The 13,226-nt window shown below is 45.8% G+C and overlaps 1 protein-coding gene across 1 annotated transcript; it reads left to right on the forward strand.

Annotated features, from left to right (window-relative positions):
- Window positions 1-7: 7 nt before the first annotated feature.
- CDC34 (cell division cycle 34, ubiqiutin conjugating enzyme) lies at window positions 8-12,934 on the forward strand. The gene is made up of 5 exons (XM_069767826.1): window positions 8-390; window positions 6,296-6,382; window positions 7,581-7,678; window positions 11,720-11,854; window positions 12,164-12,934. The coding sequence occupies exons 1-5, from the start codon at window positions 208-210 to the stop codon at window positions 12,372-12,374; spliced, it is 714 nt and encodes a 237-aa protein (XP_069623927.1). The 5' UTR covers window positions 8-207; the 3' UTR covers window positions 12,375-12,934.
- Window positions 12,935-13,226: the final 292 nt, after the last annotated feature.

Raw genomic sequence — 13,226 nt, forward strand, 5'->3', positions numbered from 1 at the left:
CAGCGCCGCCTCCTGAGTGCTGGGAGTTGTAGTCCGCACCCCCGAGAGCCCCCTCAGCCGCTGCCCCATTCGCTCTGCAGCTCCTCACTCAGTGACATGTCCTGACAGATCCCCTCACACCCACCCAATCAGAAGGAGCGATCCCAGCGTGCAGTGCGCGGAGGACACCAGAGGCCCCAAGAAGGAAGATCGGGGAGCAAAGTGACTATGGCCCGGCCAACACTGCCGGTGCCCAGCTCCCAGAAGGCGCTGCTGTTGGAGCTGAAGGGGCTGCAGGAGGAGCCAGTGGAGGGGTTCCGGGTCACCCTGGTGGATGAGGCGGATTTGTACAACTGGGAGGTGGCGATATTCGGCCCCCCCAACACCTTCTATGAAGGGGGGTACTTCAAGGTGAGGAAGGGGGGCTGGGGCAGGAGCCACAGGGCAGAACTGCTCCAGTTATTGGGGGCAGATAGGGTGACACGGAGGGAACTGACAACAAAGGAAGCACCATGTGTGGTACATGGGCTCCGCTCTATTGTCTGCGCCCACAACAAAGCCCCAGGGCTGTGGAAGGGCCCTATCACAGGGGTCCGTGATAGTAAGGCCGGGCTTCTATCCCTGCGGATCCCAAAGTTCAAACCCCAAATTTCCTATCCCTGTGTCCCCGGCATCAGTAGTCCAGGGACAGTCTGAAGCTCCGCAAACGGGTTGTCGGAATGTCACAATCGTCTTCTGCCCATAAGGGACACGTATACGTGCGTACATCGGGGGGAACTTGTGTACGTCTACAGGGGACACGTATACGTGCGTACATCAGGGGGAACTTGTGTACGTCTACAGGGGACACGTATACGTGCGTACATCAGGGGGAACTTGTGCACGTCTACACTCTACAGGGGACACGTATACGTGCGTACATCAGGGGGAACTTGTGCAGGTGTACAGATCCACAGGGGACACGTATACATGCGTACATCAGGGGGAACTTGTGCAGGTGTACAGATCCACAGGGGACACGTATACATGCGTACTTCAGGGGGAACTTGTGCAGGTGTACACATCCACAGGGGACACATACGTGCTTACATTGGGGGAACTTGTGTGCGTCTATACTCTACAGGGGACACGTATACATGCGTACATCAGGGGGAACTTGTGCAGGTGTACACATCCACAGGGGACACATATACGTGCGTACATTGGGGGAACTTGTGTGCGTCTATACAGGGGACACGTATACGTGCGTACATCAGGGGGAACTTGTGTACGTCTACAGGGGACACGTATACATGCGTACATCGGGGGAACTTGTGCACGTCAACACTCCACAGGGGACACGTATACGTGCATACATCGGGGGAACTTGTGTATGTCTACAGGGGACACGTATACGTGTGTACATCAGGGGGAACTTGTGCAGGTGTACACATCCACAGGGGACAGGTATACGTGCGTACATCAGGGGGAACTTGTGCAGGTGTACACATTCACAGGGGACACGTATACGTGCTTACATCATTGGGAACTTGTGCAGGTGTACACATTCACAAGGGACACGTATACGTGCGTACATCAGGGGGAACATGTGCAGGTGTAAACATCCACAGGGGATACGTATTCGTGCGTACATCAGGGGAACTTGTGCAGGTGTACACAACCTCAGGGGACATGTATATGTGCGTACATCAGTGGGGAACTTGTGCAGGTGTACACTCTACAGGGGACACGTATACGTGCGTACACCGGGGGAACTTGTGCAAGTCTACACTCCGCAGAGGACACGTATTCGTGCGTACATCAGGGGGAACTTGTGCACGTATATACATCCACAGAGGACACGTATACATGCGTACATCAGGGGGAACTTGTATACTTCTTCACTCACAGAGAATACGTATACGTGCGTACATCAGGGGGAACATGTGCAGGTGTACACATCCACAGGGGACACGTATTCGTGCGTACATCAGGGGAACTTGTGCAGGTGTACACAACCTCAGGGGACATGTATATGTGCGTACATCAGTGGGGAACTTGTGCAGGTGTACACTCTACAGGGGACACGTATACGTGCGTACATCGGGGGAACTTGTGCATGTCTACACTCCATAGGGGACACGTATTCGTGCGTACATCAGGGGGAACTTGTGCACGTATATACATCCACAGAGGACACGTATACATGCGCACATCAGGGGGAACTTGTGCACATGTACACAACCACAGGGGACACATATATGCGTACGACGGGGGGTACTTGTGCACGTGTACACAACCACAGGGGACTCGTACCCTTGCGAGGAACTTGCACACAAATACATCCACGTCAACACTTATATGTATACACGTCCACAGAGGAAATGCCTACGTACATACATGTGCGAGGAACCTGTACACATTCATACATCTACAGTGGACATGTATACATATTTGAGCGGGGACTTGTACACATACTACATATGTGTCCCCTCTGGACATATAAGTACATACATCCGCTTGGGATTTGGACACATAAAGACGGCCACAGGAGACACGTACATACATTCATCAGCGGGAAACTTACATACATACATACATCCACAGGAGACATGTACAGGGTGGGCCATTTATATGGCTGCACCTAAATAAAGTGGGAATGATTGGTGATATCAACTTTCTGTTCGTGGCACATTAGTATATGGGAGGGGAAAAACTTTTCAAGATGGGTGGTGACCATGGCGGCCATTTTGGATCCAACTTTTTTTTTCAATGGGAAGAGGGTCATGTGACATGTCAAACTTATTGAGAATTTCACAAGAAAAACAATGGTGTGCTTGGTTTTAACGTAACTTTATTCTTTCATGAGTTATTTACAAGTTTATGACCACTTATAAAATGTGTTCAAAGTGCTGCCTATTGTGTTGGATTGTCAATGCAACCCTCTTCTCCCACTCTTGACACACTGATAGCAACACCGCAGAAGAAATGCTAGCACAGGCTTCCAGTATCCGATGTTTCAGATGCTGCACATCACTAACTATTCCCATTTTATTTAGGTGTATCCATAAAAATGGCCCACCCACAAGGGACTTGCATGCATACACCCACAGGGGACTTGCGCGCGCGTACACCCACAGTGTACTTGTGCACGTGCGTACACCCACGGGATTTGAACAGCAAAGAGTCCTGGTTAGGAGGCCTACTCTGCAAGCAGCTGATGCTGGGACATGGTGGTTTTTCAAGATTACAGCAGCTCATAAGAGGCTGAGGGGAGGGAGGTGAGCAGCTAATGCTATGTTCACATTTGCGTTGTTGGGCGCAGCGTCGTCGACGGATACCGACGCATGCGTCATGCGCCCCTATCTTTAACATGGGGGGGCGCATGGACATGCGCCGGTATGCGTTGTAATGCGTTTTACGACGCATGCGTCATTTTGACGCACCAGACAGGGTGCAGATAACACTACTTGTAGCATTTTCTCTGCGCCCAAATTCCTGAACTTTAATATTTTATGACTACGCATGTGTCAGAAAACGCTGCGTTGTGTATATGCGTTGTGGGCTGCGTCGACGACGCTGCGTCCAACAACGCAAATGTGAACGTACCGTAACTGTTGTGTCAAAATCAATGGACTGGAGAGAGATGGCTGCGATATTAGACGCTAACCCCTCTTCTGAAATGTAACTACCACGCAGTCTATGCTATGCTTTGGGTAGAATCTTAAGGCCAAGCTCCGTGGAAACCAGCTGTACACTATGAAACATAAGTGATAAGTGTTCTCACGGCAGGAGAATGACAACACTTAGAAACATTTGAATTGTTATGCTTTCTAGTTAAAGCTGTTTAATAGTTTGAGAATACACCTTTAACCCCTTCATCCCCCAAGCCTGTTTTCATCTTCGTGACCAGGGCAAATTTTACAATTCTGACCAGTGTCCCTTTATGTGGAACACTTCATCGGATCCTACTCATTCTGAGATTGATTTTTAGTTGCATATTGTACTTCATGCTAGTGGTAACATTTCTTCAATATGACTTGCGATTATATCTATGAAAAAAACAGAAATTTGGAAAATTTACCAATTTTCAAAAGCTTCATTTTATGCACTTACCGTATTTTTCGGATTATAAGACGTACTTTTTGCCCCCCCAAATTTGGGGGTGCGTCTTATAATGCGAATGTACGTTACCAGTACCGTTGCTGCAGGCTGGTATGAAGGGGTGTCCGGCGCTGCTGCCCGGTGCTCTGTTGGTGTCTCCAGTGCTGCGGGTGCGCGGCCTGGTGTAGACCGATGCTGCTGTGGCGGTCTCCAGTGCTGCATGGGCCCACCCTGGCAGTCCCATGGTTTCCTGTGCGGTGGACTCTTGAGAAAATGGCACCGAGATCTCGGGAGATGAGATTTCAGAGCTGAAATTACTGGGTATGATCTAATTATGTTGCTACTGCCTGGTGACCCGGATGTCATCAAGGCAAGTATCGGGTCCCACAATGATGTTGCAGGGGCGCCGATCCGAGGGCAGTGGGACTTTCTTCCTCATGCCTGCTCGGTAAATGCTGCCATCGCAGCATTTAGGAGGTTAAAGTGAAGGTCTGGTGCTGAGTGCCGGGGCTCAGCTGTCTCAATCGGCTACATAAAAGAAAGGCTGACAGCACTCACTAAGTATGGACGCCCGCTCTCGATCCAAGGAACCCACTTGGAAAAGTAGCAGCAGTCAGGGTAAATGAGAACCGCATCCAATCCAGGTGTAGAAATTCAAAGGTATTTTATTCTGCCATATAGAGCATACAACATTTCGACCTCCAGCAAGTCCTTGACAAAGACACGCTGGAGATCGAAACTTATGCTCTATATGGCAGAACAAAGTTCCTTTGAATTTCTACACCTGGACTGGATGCAGTTCTCATTTACCCTGACGGAATCCGCTGACAACACAGGTTGTGAATAAGTAAGGCCGGTTTCACACTAGCGTTTCCCTGATGTGCGGAGGGCTGCGGACTTCCTCCGTGAAGCCCCGCCCTCAGCTGCACCTCCGCTTGTAGCTCCGCCTACATCTGCATGCGGCACACATGCGGCCTGCGTACCTATTTGTAACATTTAAATAGCCAATTAGATGACTGTTGATGATATTGTATGATAGATACGTATCTGTTTACATTTCTTAGCACTGAGGCCACCATTAATCTTGACCAAATCCCAAACTTACAAGGAACCTCCACCATTCTTCACTGTTTCCTACATTCATTTTTGTACCGCCCTCCAGCAAAGTGTTACAAACATTAATTTTAGGCCTCTTTCACACTTCCGTCTTTTTCCTCCTGTCGAAATCTGTCGAGTTTTGAAGAAACAGGATCCTGCAAATTTTTCTGCAGGATCCTCCATTTTCCCACAGACTTGTATTAGCGACAGCCATCTGTTTCATCCGTCGTGCACTGGTTCTGTCAGAAAATAGCGGTCCGTCGTCTGAAAAAAACATTCAATGAAACGTTCTTTGTCAGCGTCGGATAAACGTGCAGCGACGCATCCTGCGGCATACGTCGTTGGCTATATTGGCAGCCTATGGACGCAGGATGCGTCGTTGCCTGTGAAAAGCAGGAATCCAGCGACATATTCTATTCTGAGCATGCCTGGAAGGATTTTCTAGTCTGGGGAAAAATTCTCTCTCTCACTCTCTTTCTCTCCTTAACCCATTCGACGCATCCGTCATAAAACTTGAAGAGTTACACACGTTTTACTCCATGTACACAACGTCCGTCGGTACTTCAATTCGCTGCATTATGACGCGCCCGGACCGACGGAAGTGTAAAAGAAGCCTTACTCATCAGTCCAGAGCACCTTATGCCATTTTTCTGCACCCCAGTTCCAATAATGTTTGCAAATAGTTGTCGCTTGGCCTTATTTCCATGATGAAGGTAGAACCGTCCTGCCGAGTTTCCTCAAAAACAATGTACAATTGTACCTAGAAGAATTGATTCTGTTTTGAAGACAAAGGGTGGTCCCACCAGATAATAATATGGCCCCGACAGAGCCCTAATCTCAACATCATCAAGTCTGTGTGGGATAAAGAGACAGAAGGATTTGCACAAGCCTACATCCACAGATGATTTGTGATTAGCTCTTCAAGATGTTTGGAACAACCTCCCAACCAAGTTCCTTCAAAACGGTGTACCATTGTGCCTAGAAGAACTGGTGTTTGGCTGCAGGTTTGGGTAGTTACACCAAATAGTGATTTGATTTCCTCATTCACTTTGCATTTTGCTAATTGATAAAACTATCACTTCTAGGTAAGAAATATCACTTTTTGATGTACTAAATTCTGTTATGCATTTTTCAGGCTCGGCTAAAGTTTCCTATTGATTATCCATATTCTCCCCCAGCATTTCGGTTTCTAACAAAAATGTGGCACCCAAACATCTATGAGGTAAGTATATGTATCATACATATTTTAATTTACTGTATGTAAGGAAACAGAAATGATCCTAACATCAGGTGTGTAGTTTTATGAGGAACACTTTCCAGATAGTAAAGTACGGTTTTTACATGCAGATTTTTTTGCTGTAATGGAGAAAGGGGAGTAAAAGTTTCCATCGTACTCTTCTTCAGCCCAATCCACACATCAGTATTTGTAAGCCAAAAGCAGGAGTGGAACCTACTTAAAGACTATAATTAAACTTTGTTTTATGTTGATGCCTTTCAAGTGCAATGTTCGCGGTGACTGCTATAGGCTGATTTATGTGCAGCCAAATTCTTTGGGAAGAGGCTTTCTTTAGTTTTTAAAGGATTATTCCTCTCACACGATCGGAGTATATCACTAGGATGTACAACCACTTGGAGTGGGGTCAGATTGCTGTTTCTCCTCACTGCTCCCTTTTCTCACTGTCCCTCCTATGCTGCTACCTCTCCGTACTGTCTTTTCACACTATACTCCACTCACTTTGCCCCCTTTCCATATTGTGCCGCTTTTACATACTGCCATATCTCCGTACTGTGCCTTCACTCTGCCCCTTCTATATACTGTTGTCGCCATACTGTGCCATTACTCGAACACCCTCTCTCCACAGCACTTACCTTGCCATTGTCTCGCTGCCTCTGTGGCGCAGCAGTGATGGCTCTGGAATCAGATGGCCATATCCTGCTGCATGTTGCCTGTGGTCCTGTAGTGCGGACACTCGCATTCCAAATTGTATTTGCATCTGAAAAAGCAAGGAACCGGCATTATGCATGTTCTCAGAGATGGCAATCTGTTTAACAGCCGGTGCGGAGAGCCTGCTAAATCCCATTCCTGGGAGGACTGCAAAATATCACCCTCTGGAAAAACACTGGGATCTCTGCCGTAGGCAAGATGCTCATATCCCCTTATGGCGGAAGCAGCCCTGTAGATAACACAGGTTAAACCATTCACTATAGATCACAGGCTGATAGATGCTTCAATGCAAAAAATAGGGTCAGAGTCGGTCCACCTACTGAAAGAAAAAGGAGTCTAGAATAGCCCAGTGGCCACTGAAAATTACTGATAAAATCGTAACAAAACAACGAAAGGTGCCCTTCATTATATGTCGCAATGTTTTATGACTGCAGGAGTATTGCACTTTCAGTTTCATTTTTTGGGTTTCTTCCAGAATGGAGATGTATGCATTTCCATCTTGCATCCCCCAGTAGATGACCCACAGAGTGGAGAACTTCCTTCTGAAAGGTGGAACCCAACCCAGAATGTGCGGTAAGCTTTTCTCTCCAGGCATAACGTGTAGGAATATCCCGACATGTCTGCTTTCTTTTATTCTCCATGAAAATATGATCAGAGAACATGTGTGCTTAGGTGTTGTGGTATAATGAAAAATATTTAGAATTGAGAGTCCTCAGTGGTTGATACCTTTTAATGGCTAACTGAAAAGATGGTAACAAATTGCAAGCTTTCGAGACTACACAGGTCTCTTCATCAGGCAAAGACTAAAACAAATTCTGAAGAATAACATATTTACTGGCTAACACGGTACCAAGATATATTTCTTTCCTGTGGTATAATGAGTCATTTATTTGGGCTTACCACATCCAGCAAGTGGCCAGGGGTTGTAGCGAGGACAAATTTCCCAGGGGCCTACATTTCTTTTTTCCAATGATATTAAGATGAGCACCACCATGAGGATTACAGTCATTAGGTATATCTCCAACAAAAGTGACACTTTACTGTGTGGCAGAAGTGGTGACTGACTGCTGTGTTCATTAACCTTACTACCGAAGACCCACGCGCCAGTCTCCTTCTTCAAGAGTTAAAGGGGGGCCGCTACCTAAAATTTCCTTTCTAAATGTCTATCTTTGCTCCCTAACAACTTTTGTAACGTAATTTTCTTTATTATAAAATGTCCTACACTTCGACCTATGTGATGTTTCATTTGAGAGGAGTCTTGCATAGTACATCATAGGAGGCTGGAGCTGCACTTGCTTAACTGCAGCACTTAAAACCCCTCCTGGAACAGGACATCATCAAGGGTCTGTCCTGGATCCATGGTGATAAACAATGAGAGAGATGTGAGTGCAGTGCCGGCATTCTGCTTCTAGGTCTTGGAAAATATTAACACAAAGCAACATTATTATTTTGTTTTTTTTCTTCAGACTTTTTTTTTCTCCTCTTCACCCCCTGGTGATTTTTTTTTTTTTTTTCACTTTTTACTCCCTTTACTCTAAAGGTACCTTCACACATAACGATATCGTTGCAACGTCACGCTTTTTTGTGACGTAGCAACAATCTCACTAACGATCTCCTTATATGTGACAGCGACCAACGATCAGGCCCCTGCTGGGAGATCGTTGGTCGTGGGGAATGATCAGGACCTTTTTTTGGTCGCTGATCACCCACTGTCATCGCTGGATCGGCGTGTGTTCACTTGTAACCAGGGTAAATATCGGGTTACTAAGTGCAGGGCCGCGCTTAGTAACCCGATATTTACCCTGGTTACCATTGTAAAAGTTAAGAAAAAAACACTACATACTTACATTCCGATGTCTGTCACGTTCCCCGTCATCACCGCTGTGCTCTGCTTTACGGCCGGCGCTGACACAGTCAGTGGAGGGAAGCTGACGGCGGGGGATGTGACAGACATCGGAATGTGAGTATGTACTGTTTTTTGTTTTTTTTTTACTTTTACAATGGTAACAAGGGTAAACATCGGGTTACTAAGCGCGGCCCTGCACTTAGTAACCCGATGTTTACCCTGGTTGCCCGGGGACTTCGGCATCGTTAAAGACAGTTTCAACGATGCCGAAGTCTTTCCCCGGATCGTTGGTCGCTGGATAGAGCTGTCTGTGTGACAGCTCCCCAGCGACCACACAACGACTTACCAACGATCACGGCCAGGTCGTATCGCTGGTCGTGATCTTTGGTAAGTCGTTTAGTGTTATGGTACCTTAAGAGCCATATAACTTTTATTTTTCTGTCAATATTGCCATGTGATGGTTTGTTTTTTTACTAGACGAGTCGTACTTTTGAATGACCCCATTCATTTTATTATGTAATGCACTGGAAAGCAGGAAAACATTACAACTGCATTGAAACTGAAAAAGTGCAATTTCATAATTTTTTTATTTCTTTTTTATTTACAGTGTTCACTATATTGTTAAAACTGACGATTATACAGATACCAAAACATGTATTACGGTATTTTTTTTGTGTGTGGTGAAAAAAAGTGAAAGTTTTTTTTTTTTTTTTAATAAAAACACCTTTTCTCGTGTCACCATTTTCCAAGACCCATAATGTAATCAATTTTCAGTATATAGGGCTGTGTGAGTGCTTTTCGTTGGTGCTCTGAGCTGACATTTTTACTGATACCATTTTGGGGTGCATGCAACGTTTTGATTGTCTCTTATTGCCGTTTTTTGCAATGTTGCAGTGGTCAAAAACACGTAATTGGCTGTGTTCTTCCTTCCTGCTGCTTTCTGTGAGAGAAGAAAGAGCAGGCAGAGAGGAGCAGTGCGCTGTCCAATCTGTGAGATGGGCTGCAGCTATGTGAAGATGTTGCACAGACTCTAAAGCAACAAAATGGTAGGAAATTTCTGAGAAAGACTAATATATATAATCTCGCCCCCTGCACAGTAGCTCCGGCCCCACCACATCACTACACACAATCCCGCCCGCCCACCATATCACCACACATAATCCCGCCCCCCCCAACACATCACCACACATAATCCCGCCCCCCAACACATCACCACACATAATCCCGCCCCCCAACACATCACCACACATAATCCCGCCCCCCAACACATCACCACACATAATCCCGCCCCCCAACACATCACCACACATAATCCCGCCCCCCAACACATCACCACACATAATCCCCCCCCCCAACACATCACCACACATAATCCCGGCCCCCAACGCATCACCACACATAATCCCGGCCCCCAACGCATCACCACACACAATCCCGCCCCCCAATGCATCACCACACATAATCCCGACCCCCTCTACCGCATCACCACACATAATCCCGCCCCCCCACCACATCGCCACACAATTTCGCCTCCCCCTCCACATCACCACATATAATCCCGCCCCCCACCACATTACCACACATAATCCCGCCCCCCACCACATTACCACACATAATCCCGCCCCTCCCCCCCCCCCCCACATTACCATACTTAATCCCGCACCCCCACATTACCACACGAGGCTCCTTCAGATTTTTAATGATAATTATTATTAACTTCATTTTAAGGTAATTTACCACCTGCGTAAGCGCTATTGAATGTTGTCATTATTTACTTTAGTTTAATCACCAGCAGCGTTAATTAGATAGCAATGAGCGTGCCGAGCGTTAGCTGGCTGGAAACAGCTAGTTTAGAAGTAATATCTTTTGCCCAAAGGCTTGCACCCACCTTGATCAGTCACTGAAAATGGCTAGTCAAAGATATTTTCTATTGCTGCTGATGATTTTCTTGTTTTTGTGTATCTATACGCAGGCATTATTTGTTTCCTAAATTCTACATTGTTCTGTACATTTCTGTTTTATATGCATTGTCATGTTGTACCCATACCAACGCATGAAATAGTAGCCAGGTGGGACTCATTTAACTCCTTTTTACCAATGCGTCTTGCTTTGCGCAGGCGTGTACTATGGAGGACAGAGAATGAACTTCAATCCAATATTGCGGCCAGCATGCAGCCAGCAGGTAAGGAAAGGGTGAATCAAACACCCGAAAACCCCGCCCCTATGGCTGAAAATTGTTCCCTCCAAATTCAGGTGACAGATTCCCTTTAAAATGCAATAACTGGCAATCAAAAGGTCGTATCTACCCCAACATGGTATCAATAAAAACATCAGCTCGGCGCACAAAAAATAAGCCCTCACCCATCCCCAGATCACAAAAAATGGAGACGCTACGGGTATTGGAAAATGATTTTTAAAATTTTTTTTTTTTACAAACTGGATTTTTTGAAAATTGCACATTTTTTTAAATTTGTTTAGTTTCTGATATTTTTATTAATAAGTGCAGAAAATGTCGACAAAAAAATTACCACTATCATGAAGTACAATGTGTCACAAAAAAAACAAAATCACTGGGATTTGTTGAAGCGTTCCAGAGTTATCACCACATAAAGTGACACTGGTCAGGTTTCAACAAATTTTCCTGGTCACTAAGGGGACAAGTCTTGCCAAATCAGAATCTCAATGTGCAGACACGGTGGTTTGTGGTATTGCCCCTCATCAGTGCAAAGTCAGAGTTAAAGAAGGCAAATGTTTTTAATTCTGCATAGGACGATCCTCCTCAGTGTCATCTCTCTCCTAAATGAGCCAAACACCTTTTCCCCGGCTAACGTGGATGCATCTGTCATGTACCGAAAATGGAAGGAGAGCAAGGGTCGGGATCGAGAGTACACAGACATTATCCGGTAAGCTGGAGGCATTGCTGCCATAGGACATAAATATAGCTGACTACTAATCCATAATAATGGAGTAAATACTGCATAGCTATATTAATGCACGCTTTTTTCCTGCAGTTGTATTAGATAGGAAAAGTAGGACCACATGTAGTAATGGTGTGCAAAGGCTTCCTACAAGTCACTTGCCATGTCGGCTGAGAACCGGACCTTCTGCAGTACTACAGCAGTCTGCCCCGTAGTCTGATGCCATGTGGCAGGTGACCGCTCTGAGGCTGACAGAGACCATTATCATACCCTTACCTCTGTTTGCTTTCATAGGAAGCAAGTTCTCACCACGAAGGCAGATGCAGACAATGATGGAGTAAAGGTTCCCACCACACTGGCTGAATATTGTGTGAAAACTAAGGTTACAGCTCCAGATGAGGGATCTGACCTGTTCTACGATGACTACTATGAGGACGATGACATGGAAGATGAGGGTGACAGCTGCTATGACGACCAGGATGATTCTGGCAATGAAGAATCTTGACGCCACCTGTTCCTCTTGTACTTGCCTCGATCCCTATGTTCTCCTCGATTTAAATAGACACTGATGATTTTTCACTCTGCTGGCACATGTGGTACTAGAGAAATAGAGGAGAGTTTTGAGGCTTTGCCCTACTGAAAGGCCAAGGATGGTCCATGAGCTCCAGTAGTGGCTGGCTTAATGCTTGCAGTAAAAGCTTGTGCCACGGGATGGCAGTAGAGTGCTTTGCAAGTCCTGCTGCTACACTAACTCCAGACACTATACCTTTGCTGTTTCAGACTGCAGTGCAGGGCTGAAATTAGGCTAAGGGTTGGTGCGAGGATTCTTTTTATTTGGTTGCTTTTTGTTTTTCATTCTGGGTGGATGGTAAGGAGCTTGCTTTGGTTGTTGGGATCTTCTTTTATTGTCTCACACTGTGTTATTGTGTTAACTGAATGGTTGGGGTGGGTTAGTGGGCAGCATTTTTGTGTGGTTTTGTTTTCTTTGTGGGTGGGATTTTCTGCTCTTTTTTTTTTTTTTTTTTGGTTTGTTTTAAGAGAATTTAATAAATAAAGTTAAAATCCCGTCTGCGTCTTTTATTGTATTCTGGAACACTCATATTCTCAAACCGGTCCTACTAGTGGAGTTTAGGTTACAAGACCAGAATGACCATCTCTTTATCTGGTGGTTTAATTGCTACACAGAAACGTCTTGTTTGGAAGTGTATGCCATAAATGATGAGCATGGTTAAACGTTTACACTGGAAAAGTACTCGCATCATTATCAGGTTTTACAGTCTTGTGCTCAGCAAACCGTGTAAAGGCAGGCTGGTAAGCAAACGTATCAGATTGTGTGCTCGCGCTGATTAGCGCTTAT

The sequence above is a fragment of the Ranitomeya imitator genome, chromosome 1, assembly GCF_032444005.1.
Source record: "Ranitomeya imitator isolate aRanImi1 chromosome 1, aRanImi1.pri, whole genome shotgun sequence".
NCBI lineage: Eukaryota > Metazoa > Chordata > Amphibia > Anura > Dendrobatidae > Ranitomeya > Ranitomeya imitator.

Bases quoted from the DNA above. Each gene is read 5' to 3' on its own strand.
- CDC34 (XM_069767826.1), top strand. From the start codon at position 208: ATGGCCCGGCCAACACTGCCGGTGCCCAGCTCCCAGAAGGCGCTGCTG. The intron at 391-6,295 runs GTGAGGAAGGGG...TGCATTTTTCAG, and splicing joins ATGAAGGGGGGTACTTCAAG to GCTCGGCTAAAGTTTCCTAT. The intron at 11,855-12,163 runs GTAAGCTGGAGG...TTGCTTTCATAG, and splicing joins GAGTACACAGACATTATCCG to GAAGCAAGTTCTCACCACGA.